Source organism: Lissotriton helveticus, chromosome 2_1, assembly GCF_964261635.1.
Source record: "Lissotriton helveticus chromosome 2_1, aLisHel1.1, whole genome shotgun sequence".
Taxonomy (NCBI): domain Eukaryota; kingdom Metazoa; phylum Chordata; class Amphibia; order Caudata; family Salamandridae; genus Lissotriton; species Lissotriton helveticus.
Genome location: NC_136059.1, coordinates 1,990,097,696 through 1,990,111,308, shown reverse-complemented (window position 1 = coordinate 1,990,111,308; position 13,613 = coordinate 1,990,097,696). Strand labels below are relative to the sequence as shown.

The window sequence follows — 13,613 nt, the reverse complement described above, 5'->3', positions numbered from 1 at the left end:
AACAGGGTTGACGCTTGTACTCACCACCTGTTGACCAGCTGGAAGAAGATAGTCGTGTTCCGAATGATCCTCAGCTCCTGAAGCGGAATCCTCTGGTTCGGAAACGATGTCATCCTGCTGCTGTTCTTCGGACTCTACCTCGATTGTAGCCTCGTCTATGATGACGTCTGGTGTTGATGAAGATGACTGCAAAAAACAAAAGAGGGACCCTGAACCTAAAAAGGATAAGGGCAGGGGGAACAACCCACCAGGGCAGTAAATATATATATATGTGTACTCGAATGATTGGCGCCCTGATGAAGGAATTCCCCACTGTGGCACTGTTCCGAAACGCGCGTCGGCGCTTCTTTCTGTCTGGCTGTTGAAAGTTTTTTTGTTGTCTGAATCTATATGGATGTATCGGTGTGTAAGTGAGTTTGTGACTGGTAGAATGAGTGAATGATGTATGTGCTTCTTTTACTGTTCCTTGTGTTTATGGGCTGACGCTATATGAATTATACGTGCTGTTTCACTCATTGAAGTATGGATTTTGCTCTATGCACTTTTTTTATGAATACAAATGATAATAAAATTATTTGAATACAACCAGCTGTTCTGTGGGCAATTGTTACTATTGGAACTTTTTGGTCCTTTATATTATTGGGAACTGCCTTTCCATGTTGTTATATAGATGAAGATGACTGCGCCATGACTCTTCGAGCTCGACGTTCCCTGATGGTCTTCTTGGACCGGAACGAAGTGCAGGCCTCACAGTCTTGACTCTCGTGCTCTGGAGACAAGCATAGATTGCAAACCTCATGAAGATCAGTATGAGGGAATTTGTGTTCACACTGAGGGCACTTCTTGAAAGGTGTTCTTTCCATGAGCCAAAGGCCCAATGGGGCAGTTGGGCCAGACGGCCTCGACGAACGCTGGAATCGAAAAGCGCAAGGCTTTCTTCGACGCGGGTAACCGGAATTACTGTCGAAGACGATACCGATGGTATGATGAAGGACTTGAAGTCGAAAGGAGATCGGTAACGGGACCGAACGATAAACACATCCGAGCCCGATGATGGAAAAAAAACAATCTGAAGATGGAGTCGATGCCCATGCGCACTACGATCTACAGGAGTCATCATCCAACAGAAAAAGACTCTTCCAAGACAAAAACAAAGTGTAATCATCCGGGCCCACCACCATATGGCGATCTATGCAATAGTGTGTGGTCTGCAGCCCATATGCCTCGAACATACATTTCTGCATGCCTGTGTTTGTTTGCATGAGGTATCACATTAAAGTAAATTCTTACTTATTTTTCCATTATGTGCTAATGGCAGGAAAATAACTGCCTTATAAATGAAAAATAACTGTTCCCTACAACTTGAAAAGCAAAACAAAAAACAGTAAACTTCAACATCACATCACAGGGACAGACGCCCCAAACCCTCTCTAGAATCTCCACCTCAGTTCTCTGGAAATATATATCATGCTGCTATGTCCCATCACAGTGACAGAAAGTATGATAACATATTTCTAATTCGCGTTTAACTGTTAATAATACATCGTTTAGTTTGCAAACTTAAGAGACAAAAACAATGCAGAAACTAATAGCTTTCCAAATTGAATAGAACCCAGAAATTGTAACACTATCCGTTATCACATATTATATGTCTGGATTGTTAGGGGCATAAGAAAAACCCAGAGGAAAAAAATAACATCGAATAGAAAGGGTAAACATTAGAAAGGATAGCAAAGGAGAAACTAAATAGGTAAATGAAAAACTCACTATTTTACTTTCCATCAATAAAGAAACAAAAAAAAACATTTCAAAGGAGTGTCGAAACTCAGCAACTGAGAAAAGATGCAAACACTGGATGCTGTGGTCAGTCATACCATGTACATCAGCAGGCAGATGCCAGATTGCATAATGCAAATTGGTTTGGATCTGCCACCCTCACAACTCTGATACAAAAAAAAAAACTACTAAATCAATCACCCTGAAAATAAATTGGAGGTAAGCGAACTATTGGTCCCATGAAACATTCTAATAGTGAGTAGCAAAATTATACAAAATATATCAAGCTATAATACATTCATCAACTTTGTTGCTTTTTAAACACAAGTTGTTTATTCCACTACAAGGTAAGATGCTCAAATTATGCTTCTCTTTTACAAAAATAAAACACCAGCAAACAAATTGAACAGAAAATGAGTAATACAAGCAAGTCTATGGAGAAATAAGCTTAACAAAAACTTTTTGACAACATCAATCTTTTCTGCTAACCTTTTCTGCTCATAATCCTGAGCCAGAAGGCTCTTTCTATTAAAAAGAAAAAGTGAATTCTCTGGTACCGCTCCATCACAGAAAACTACAGAGACTAAAGAACCAAAACATAGGAGGATGCAGCAATCTCAAACAAAAAAGTTAGGTGATGGAAATTTGGACAGAATTGAGGTTGTGGCACATGGATGCCTGAACTGATTGTACCATTCTCAGTCACCAAACGCTTGGAGACGAGTCAAGGGCCGCAGGACAGGGAGGGAGCAAAAGTGTAGGCAAGACTAGTAAGTGATAAGTAAAGAGTAAGTGATACCCAATCAATTGTCCAGAACTACTTCCAAGGTAATCTGGTCGGACAGCGTTTCTTTGCTCAGAATACATAATGTCTCAGCAGTTCAGTACAGTTAAGTATCTAAACAACACTAATTCAAATTGTCTGGTAGAATTAGAGAAGGGTTTCTGGAATTACTACCTGGCCCTTTGAATATATATTTTTTAAGGCAGTGTGTTTGTTAGGATTGATGAATGTAGTGTCCCAATGGAATTCACACCATAGATGTTTAGTAGAATACAAAGCAAAAAATGTCTCTTGGGCCCTTTGTTTTACCTTGTTAAGTTTCACTACAATGTGCAGGCTCATCCATTCTTCAACGGAAGAGGCAGGAACAAATGTTTGATGTAGGAATATTCAAGAGATAAGCTTAACATTGTCCACTTTTTAACCATCCCTACAGTGTCAGGGCAGAACTTATAATCATCGATTATGCAGATACTAGTGCAACTTTTGGGCGTGTGCAAGTATGGTTTCAAAGACCTCAAAAACTCTCTACAGATTTTTCAATACATCTTTGCCAAGACTGTAGCTTCTAAAGAATCACAGGAGACTTGCACATACACATACAAGATCAACAGGGGCTCAACTCTTAAAGCCTGGAGCATTTTATGTTTCAGCAGGAAATACTGGCTCTCTGAAAGTAATCTTAAGTACTGAGAGCTAATGTAGGCTTTGACAAAATAAAATTACCAGGCTTAATTTGTAATTGCTCAAACAACACAGTCAAAAAGCAGGGTGGTTTTGTGCCCCACTTATCTCTCTGTTACTGTTGCCTCAAATTGTGTGTGGTGAAGCCAAGGAAGTAGCAGTCTTGCTGGGCAAGCCTGGTACATTTTATTATGAAAATCCACCTTCAACAGTCTGTTCCCCACTCTAGCAAGGTGGGCCAGGTAGACAATGCAACAACACACAACAATGTGTCCAGTTTAAGGCACACTGAGCAAGAGGAACAAAGGTCTACAACATGTTTGAGACAGGGACCAAACTGGAAGAAATTTTAAAGATGGAGACCAGTTAGGTTACTTGGATCAGACGATGGGTGGTGACCAATTTTTCTGGGTATATAAAATGTAAGATTAGTTGTCAGGTTTTGATTTTAGTTTGGAGATTTAGGGTTCAGAAATAAACAAAAGAAACAATTGCATAACTGAAGGACGGTGATTGACTGAAGTGTTCACGTTTTTATGTTTTGCTGACTTTCTCGCTGGGTTTCACGAGAATTAATAGTCTATATCACTAAAGTTGTTTGCTGCAAAGTTTTAGAAAATTGAAAATCATCATAACACAATTTAGAATTTTGTGCATATTAGTATTGAAAATTAGCATTCCTCAAAACTATAGGCTAATTTGAAAAATAGGATTTTGTTTATGCAAAAGTGTAAAGCTTTTTTAAGTTCCAAATCCAACCTGCATAAGAACATGGGTGCAGGACAAATGCCCCAAATATTTATAATTTTGTGCAACTTTAGAGAGCGTAGTGTATTTGTCCTTGAAGTTGCAGTCAGTGCATAAGAATATGGGTGCAGGACAAATGCCCCAAATATTTATCATTTTGTGCAACTTTAGAGGGTTTAGTGTATTTCTCCTTTAAGTTGCAGTCAGTGACTATTAATCGAAAACACCAAACACCACAAAAGAGTCGTCACAACAGATGCTTTGGTGTAAATGAGTGAGCTCAGTATCTGCATATGTGCTTCTGGCACTTTACAGTGCCAAAGTAAACATTACTATAGCAACCTGGAATTCTGATGCAGTTCAGACTGGAGGGGTGGCTTGCATCTGCACAGAAAACTAAGTATTGTCATGGCAGATATCACATAAAATAATACTTTATTAATGGTAGCTTAAAAATGCTGATTCTTAACAAAAAGAATTATAAAATTATGTTAACAATAAATGGCTAACAAAAAAACAGGAGTGCTCTTTGTACGGGATATGTTTATCACATTGTTCAATGGAGTGCAAGTCTTGCTCATGTTGGGCACATTACCATTTATACATTGCAGAACCAGTTTTGCGTACACAAATGCACCTTAAGAAAACAACATTACGCAATAATTCAGTATTCTGAACAAAGCATGTATTAATGTCACTACTTTACGAAGGTTGGTTTGACTGCCCCCTTATTGTGCTACACTATAAATCCCCCCTCCAAATCCCCCCTGGACAGATTGTGAAAATCTCTAACACTTGAGACACCTAATACATTAGATTATTTTTTACAAGTCTGTGGAGCCTGCAGTTAATCACAACACCGATCACACAGATGTGCATTACTGTCAACAATTTAAGCTGCAAGCAAACAACTAGCTTGTGTTTTATGTGATGGATTTAGTAGCAGGTGTGCATTTTGGCAGAATGTGCTGTGGTCAGCAGAGATTGGCAGAGCTTCTCCCTTGGGCTTCACATGCAACATTATGATACACAAGTGTATACACAGCTGCTTATTTTTAACAACCTTTACATTATCTCTAACTAAAATGCATTTATTACCATTACTCCCTCTTAATGTATTCATCACATCTAAAACAGGCATAATGGAGGAGATCTGGAATACAAAATAAAGTTTAAGAGTAACCTTTTGATTTTCCTGCATCTGAAATCACATCTGGAAAAGATGGAGGAAGGGCATCTGGAAAATGAGGGACATGGTTCATATCTGGGCTGTAAAACAAAACCAAAGGGCATCAAAGGGAATCCAGGCAACATTTCATTATCTAGAACATCAGATTGTTATGCAAAGGATTATACTGTGTGAACGAGTTTGTGCCATATAATAGGGTTGAAGATGCCTTTGTGGTGACCTCTTTGACCCTAACTTGTAGGTCCATCTCTCCTTACAATGTGTTAGTACCCTGCCACTTCACAGCAAGAACTGCAACTGATTTTAAAATCGTTTAAACCAAACACCTTGACAGCAAGCATCTGGCATGTTTTCACAGATGGCGTATCCACAGTTCTGCTTCCTGTGTGGCTTTACACACTAGTCCTTTCTCTCAATCTCAATAAACTTCTGAGTGTTATGGGTTTCAACAGTGGCACAAGGGTGTTGGGGAATAGAAGACCTGCTACACATTAGGAAGAATGGAGTCACTGCAAAACTAACGTTATCCTATTACCTTCTGGTGCTCTCCTATTCGAAATCTATGGGGAGATTCCACAGCTAGAAAATATAGAATAAGTAGCATTAAGCAGCCAATGATTTAAGCAAACAGATTTCTTAAGAAGCTTTGGCAAAATTATTTGATTTCATGTGGGTGGATTAAGAACATTAATCCATCACAATGATGCTGATAGCATCCTGCAGCATCCTCTGACAAATCCAGGCCAGAAGAATGTAACTATAGCTGCAGTGGCTCGGAGGAAAGTACCTGCACATTAAACAGATATAACCAATTTTGATGAGGTGATATTTCCTGGGTGTGCCCGTCCTTAATGAACAAGTTACTTACCTTCGGTAACAATGTATCTGTAATAGACATATGTTAGTTGTAGATACCTTACCTTAGAATTTCTCCCAGGCTTCAGTCTGGATCCGGATATTTTTCTTTAGTAGTACCCCTGCGCATCAGTAGGTGAAGTCGGTCGACTCCGTGTCCGTGGTGATCGCCAGGATGACGTCGCGGTGCCTACTTAGACGCCGCCCCTGTGCGCGGACATCAGTTCTGACAAGACTTTCCATGCCAGAAGCGCAGTCATGAAAGACACTGCCCACTGGTGCACCATAACTAGAACCTTGTAAGGCTGTCCCTATCCCTAGAAATCAGTACGCAGAGTGGGGAGGATGGGTGGGGCGGTAAGGAATCTTTAACTAACATATGTCTTTTACAGATACATGGGTATCGAAGGTAAGTAACTTGTTCATTTGAAAGAGACAGTTAGTTGTAGATTCCTTACCTCAGAATAGATACCCCAGCAATAACATCCCCGGAGGAGGGTCTGCGAACCAAGTTCAGACGAATAAGTCCTGGAGGACTGAACAGGCAAAATTGGCGTCCCTCCGGACTTGGCTGTCCAGGCAGTAATGTCTAGTGAACGTGTGCAGAGATGCCTATGTTGCCGCCTGGCAGATATCAAGGGGTGGGACTCCACGTGCCAGTGCAGTAGTGCTGCCATAGCCCTAATGGAATGAGCACATACCCCACTGGAGGATCCTTCTTCTCTAAAGCAATCCTTCTTTTCTAAAGCATAGCAGATCTTTATGCAATGGACAACTCATCGAGATAGGTTAAGTTTTTAAACAGCCCAGACTTTCTTGGCACCCACATAGCCAACAAAGAGTTGATCGTCCACCCGGAAATCTTTGGTGCGGTCAAGATGGAATGACAGGGCACGTTTAGGGTTCAGACGGTGGAGTGTCTCCTCCTCCTCAGAGGGGTGGGAAAAGGGTGAGCAAAGTGATAGATTGTCCTACATGAAATGGTGTAACCACTTTAGGAAGAAACTAAGGCCTCGTTATAAGCACCACTTTGTCCGGATGCAGAGAAGAAAGGGGGCTTGGAAGACAGAGCTTCAAGCTCACTCACCCTGTGAGCAGAGGTGATGGCCACAAGGAAAGAAATTTTGAGAGCAAGGAGCCTGAGAGGACAGTTATGAAGCAGCTCGAAGAGAGCACACATAAGATATGTGAGAACAAGATTCAAGACCCACTGGGGCATTGTGAAGGGAGATGGAGGAAATAGATGAGTAATGCCCTTAAAGAATCTATTTACAATAGGATACTTGAATAAGGATGGCCTATATGGCAGCTGAAGAAAGCATGGGCAGGGACTGCTCCGCTGTGTGCCCTCGGGCAGTCCATCGCCAGAGAGGCAGAATGTGCCTCATAATAAGGCATGCAGCATCCAATTTGAAATATTTTATGGCGTTCACCGGGAAGACCTGTGTGAACTTAAGTGAGTCAATATGGAGTGTAGATCCGGCCCTGAGAAATAAGTGCCGGTGCGAAGCACCAGCACAAATTAAGCACTGAAATCGGGGTTCAGAAGAGGAAGCCGAAGGCTGAAGCACCTCTGTCAGGAAGTTAGTCCTGACTTCCACTGAAGGGATCTCAAGGCCCAAGAACTCGGCCGCCCTTCTCACCACCACAGCACAGGACGTTCCCTCCTATTTAGCCACAGTAGGGGGAGAAAGCAAACCAGTGTCCTGGAGAAGTGTCCAGACCATTGTTCTTCAAGCTGGTCTGTTAAAGAGTCCAGTGACCCCTCCCAGTCTTCATCTCCACCCTCTGGTCGGTGCGGAACACCAGGGATGAACAGGGTAACAAAAGTACCCTCTGGCGTCAGTTCCGACATCAACCAACATCAGCCCATCTCCGGGTCCAACTCGGGCAGGAGGACGGGGGCGGCGTCGTTCGGGGGCATGACCGGCGTCAGGGGCGTTGTCTTCTGGATCAGCGCCGGGAAAGGTCGAGTGAGATCGACTCATGTCGATCTGGATCTAGGCCTGGATCCGCGGGGGCCCTCCGGCGCCAGAGCCACCGGCATCATAGGTCCAGGACCCCTGACACGTTCTGCGGGGCCCGAAGGCGTGTCAATGGAGTCGGACTGCCCAAAGACGACGTGTAAGGCCTCGGAGAACTGTTGAAGTTGGGCAGGGGAAGCTGCACTCCCAGAAATGGGGGGAGGTGCAGAGTCGTCCCTGAATCAGGCACCGAAGATGGAACCTTTGAGCGACAGTGCTTCAAATCCCACGTCGAGTCAGCCAACCGACGGGGAGAAGATGAAGAACGCTTGTGCTTCTTCACCTTCTTCTTGTGTTTGAACTTACCCGATTACCTCGACGACTTGGAGTGCGACGAGGAGTGGGGTCTCCGCGACTGGCCTCAAGACCTTTCTCGAGAACAGGAGTGCTGCGGAGCTGACCACCGGGCCTCCAGACACTTTCGGGACCGCTCCCACAAAGTCTTCGGGTTCATGGCACGGCAGGCAGAGCACGATTTTGGGTCGTGGTGATGATCCAGGTGCGGGGAGATCACAGGCATCATCTTGTGACAGGCGCCGCAGGGATTAAAGCCAATCCGATGTAGGGAAGTCCTTCGCGCACCAGGAGTCGAAGACTTGAAAAAAGAAGTCGACAAAAAGTTGAAAAACACTAGCCAAAAAACATCTACGGGGAAGCGCTCTCTGGATCTGCGCTAGGCTAGCGCGGAAAAAGAAAGAACTGACGTCAGAGTGCAGGGGCGGCGTCTAAGTAGGCACTGCGACGTCATCCTGGAGACCAAGATGAACTAGACCAATGCCACCTACCGACATCCAGGGGAATTGCTAAAGAAAAATCTCTGGATCCAGACTGACGCCTGGGGGAAATTCTAAGGTAAGTAAGCTACAACGGTCTCTTTCAGATTAATGAGGATATAGATGTTGCCACTTGTCATTAGTAAATGGGAAACCCTCAACCCATTGAGTCCGAAAGTATTCATGGAACCAAGGACAGGTGAACATTCTTGAAATGTTCCTGCAATTCTGAATAAAGTCAGAAAAGAAAGCCTTTTCTGACTTTGGAACTCCAATGTGCATAACTCTGGACACTGCAGATTCTCTGCTGTGGCAAATAGATCAAGCTAGGGTTCGCCACATTGCTGGAAGATGTACTGTGCCACCTCCAAGTGTTACCACCATTCGTGATCTGCTGTGCAATGTCAGCTTAGTTTGTCTGTCCTGGAATTTCAAGATCCTGGCAGGTGTTGTGCAGTCAGGGAGATGCCATGAGCGTTTAGCCATTTCCATAAATGCAGAGATTCCTAGCACAGTACCGGTGACCCAACGCTGCCCTGATAGTTGCAGTCAATCAATCTCTCAATTTGTAGAGCGCTGCTTGTCACTGGCCCTGGCAGAGTCCCTAGATTCAGCCGAAGAGCCAGGCCCTGAGCATCTTGCGGAAATCTGATATAGTAGCCAAGGTCTGGAGGTGTAGGGGGGAGGTCGTTCCATGCCTGGGCTGTGAGGTAGGAAAAGGTGCATCCTCTACCCCTGCTCCGGTGGATGCAGGGGGTGTGAGCTAACGAGAGGGAGGCAGAGGGGAGGTGTCTGGTAGGTTGATGGAAGCTTAGGTGGTGGTTGATGTAGGCTGATCCGGAGTTGTGAAGGGCCATGAATGAGTAAATGAATAGCTTGAAGTGGCATCACTTCTTAATTGGGAGCCAGTGGAGATCTCTTAGGAGTGGGGTGATGCCCGTTCGTCGGGAGAGATCAAGGATGAATCTGGATGCAGCGTTCTGGATGGTTTGGAGTCTTTGGAGTAGGTGGGATGAGAGTCCTGCATAGAGAGTGTTTCACTGCTGGTGATCAGGGCCTTGGTAATGGTGTGTCTGGAGTTTTGGGGGAGCCACTTGAAGACCTTGCGTAGCACGCGCCGGGTGAAGATGCAGGAGGATGATACAACTTTGACCAGAGATGTCATTGAGAATTTACTATCCAGGCTGATGCGGAGGTCTCTGGTGTGGTCCGCTAGGGTTGGTGTGGGTCCGAGTTCTGTGGGCCACTAGGAGGCATCCCAGGGGGAGTTTATCTTGTCCATTGTAGGAAAGTGCCCCTTTTTGGCTTGGTAACCCCAACTTTTTCTTGGCATTTGATGTTATTTCGACTGGAAACACACACAGCCATTGCTAACCAAGTCTCCAGTGCCAGATCTCTTTCCCAAACTGTACAATTGTTTCCCCCAATTGGCAATACCTTTAGGAGTCTCTGTAATTCTCAAGTAAATGACACCCCTGGTACCTAGGGCGTGAGGTACTAAAGAGGGTCCCTAAGGGCTGCAGCACAAATTGTTCCACCCTAAGAGACCCCTCACCTAATGCATGCAAGGCTGCCACTGTAGGCTGCGTGTTTTGGTGCAGTCAAAAGTGAAAACACGTCTTGACACATTCCTGTGTGCCATATTCCCTTACACTACACGTACTATTTGCAAGTCACAGCAGGTCCTAAGACAGGGTGCATTATATTACATGTGAAGACATATCTGCATGACAAGATTGTCTCCTGTGCTGTTCAGTTCTATTACTGCCAGTACAAGTGATCAGAGAAGCCATTTTAAAAGCATGTACTGGACACTGGTGAAAAAGAGTTTCCCAGCTACATGATGGTATTACTGAAAATAGGGATGTTTGGTAGCAAACGTTTAGCATTAATCAACCCACACAGGTTCCAGTGTTGGGTGTATTAATACGTGCACCCAGAGGGCACATTAGAGGTGCCTCCCTGAAAAGCTACCAGCAACTGGTGTGTTGACTGATTGCTGTTTGCCAGTCTGCCACCACAGACTAGTTTCTGACCCCCAAGGGTGAGGCTCTTTGCTCTCAGGAGGTCAGAAACAAAGCCTGCTTGGGAAGAGGGTGTTCACACCCCCTCCCACAGGATGACCAATTGATTAGCATCCCAAGGCAGGGGAATTTCAAAGAAGCCACCAGCTTTGAAATGCACATTGGGTACCCCTCTCAGGAGAGGAAGCTGATCCCCCTTTGTCCAGAGCCCTTTGGTACCTGAACATGCTGGAAAATTAGCTTGTCAGATAGGCGTGCCCACCTCAGGCGAGTACCACCCCTAAGGTGGCCTACCCTGAAGTGGACATGACTTTTCAGAGTTGTCCATCTTGGTGATGGCAAACTTAGAATCTCTAGAACAGGGTTATGTCCACTTACCACAGGAAGAGGTCTTATAGAGGGCGTAGTGACTGCAGGAGTCAGTAGTCCATTGGCTACTAACCTACATTCCCCTAACACCCGTAAGTTCAATATTAAAAAAGAAGACCCAGCAACTGACTTGGTGTCAACCCTGCAGGCCTGTCTTTTGACTTTGGCAACTGCACCAAAAGATGACTTTTCCTGCAGCTGCTGCGTCTTCTAACCCTGGGAGACCTACCTGCCAGCACTTCACCCAAGAACCAAGAACTTCTGTGAAGCAGCAAAGCTGCTTTCCTGTGTCCTGCATGCACCCAAAGAAACCTGAGTGGACTCCAAGACTGTGAAAGCCCGACGTCTAAGGACACCTCTGCACTAGTTGCTCCAAGCCAGATGTGAAGTGGGCCAGAAAGTGTGGTCCCCTATCCCTCCAGAGAGAGTCCACTGTGGTTTCACTCCTCGTGAACTTCTCAACATCACCTACAGCCTCCGTTCACAGGCCCCCTGTACTGCAACTGCTCCTGGTAAGAAAAACTGGACGCCTAAGGACACCTCTACACTCGTCGCCCCTGGGTAGTGAAGAGGACCAAAGTTGTCCCCACATCCCGAGCATCCTGAGGCCTGAGCCCCCTGTTAGTACAGCCCAACTGCCTCCCCCTCCCACAGTCAAAACCTTCAGTTTCTTTATGCAAAGACTGATCCCCATATACTAACATTGGCCACTGGATGTCTACTGCACCACTGCACCTGCCCGCCCCGGTACCGCTCGGTGTAAACTCTTAGTGCTCCCTTGGACCTTGCCCCATACTCACCTTAAGTCCAGGAGATTTGTCCCATAAGTCGTAGTACTCTAACTGTACGCCATCTTTGTTTTTCCACCATATGGTAACATTGCAGCCTCTGAAAAGCGTAAACTTTTTAAACGTAAAAGTATTTCTCTTGCAAAACGTACTTACCTGATGGTATGGATTCTGGTGCCTATAAAGATGCGTGTTATTTTTATCAATTGGCATGGATCTCCTTATTGAGTTGTGTGTATCAATCATTGGCTATTGTGTGTATTTGATGATGTCTAACATTCCTCTGAGATAAGCCTAAGGCTGCTCAACCCCTAAGAAGAGCACCTTGGGATTGTTAGGGCAAGCCTCTGTCCACTAGTAAGGGACTATTTGGACTCTTTGCACGATCCTTTTTTTTTACAAAATCATTTTTATTGGTATTTTTTTTGATTAAGTACATCACATCAGTATTGGTGACATTAATACAAAAAAGATGTATTACATTCATTTTACACCTGAACATGAAATTGGATAGCATCATGTCGTATGGCCCCCTGCACAGTCCCAACAATTGGTGATGTTGCTTTGGGACGAGTGGTGAGGCGATATCGGCATTCATGCAAGGTAGTCTGTGTTTTGTACTGTGATGGGATGTGCACACATTATTAGCCTTATGTGTTAGGGGCTGTTATGCGCCAGTAATGACAGAAACTGGAACAAATGGGGGAGGTATAACTGGGATACACTGTGTTGTACTTTGCTCCGCTGGGTGTTGGCCGCCTGGGTATTGCATTATGGCATGGTGTCTAGCTAGGGATGCACAGGTGAAGGGGGGGGAAGAGATTTTGGAGGGGCGAGCGTTAAGTATAGCATCTATGGCCCACTTTGGACTCTTTGCACGATATACCTCTTTTTGGTATATCATATAAAGAGACAGCTTCCTACATCCATGTTGAGATTCAGGCAGTTCTGGAGTCTTTGGAGAGGGAGAAGAGGAGTTGTGTGTCATTAGCTTAGAGGATGAAGTTGAGTCAGTGGAATCTGGCGAAGCTGGCCAGTGGTGTCATGTAGGTGTAGAAGAGGGTGGGGCTGAGTAATGAGCCTTGAGGGACCCCAGAGATTATCTCTTTGGGAGTGGAGATGAATGGGTGTGGAGGAGAATGGTAGTAAGCAAACTCTTTATGTTCTGCCAATGTCGTGCAGTCTGGCAATGAGCATGTGGTGGGAGACTGTGTTGAAGGCAGAGGAGAGGGCAAGGAGGATTAGCGCTGCTGTCTCTTCCTGGTCAAGGAGGGCCCGGATGTCATCAGCGGCAGCGATCAGGGCTCTTTTAGTGATGTGGTTGCTACGGAAGACAGATTGGGAGTTGTCCAGGACGTGATTCTGTTTTAGGTATATTGCGAGTAGCTGGCTTTTTCAATGACTTTGGCTGGGAAAGGTAGCATGGAGATGGGAATATAGTGTTCGAGTTTGCGACGGTCTGCTGATGGTTTTTTCAGCAAGGTGTTGACCTCTGCATGCTTCCAATCTTCTGGTGAAAGCATGGTCGTGGTTGGCCGTGGTCAGGGAGGCATTTAGTAGTGTGGTGGTTCTTGGCTGATACGGATTATTCCAAACCTGA

General features: G+C 44.9%; 1 protein-coding gene across 1 annotated transcript in view; it reads right to left on the bottom strand.

The window, feature by feature from the left end:
• Nucleotides 1–13,613, bottom strand: part of TMEM131L (transmembrane 131 like) — a 673,742-nt gene that overhangs the window by 72,247 nt on the left and 587,882 nt on the right. Inside the window, exon 31 of the mRNA XM_078676947.1 lies at nucleotides 5,175–5,260. Within this exon, the coding sequence (XP_078533073.1) occupies nucleotides 5,175–5,260 (86 nt within the window). The remainder of the gene's footprint in view (nucleotides 1–5,174; nucleotides 5,261–13,613) is intronic.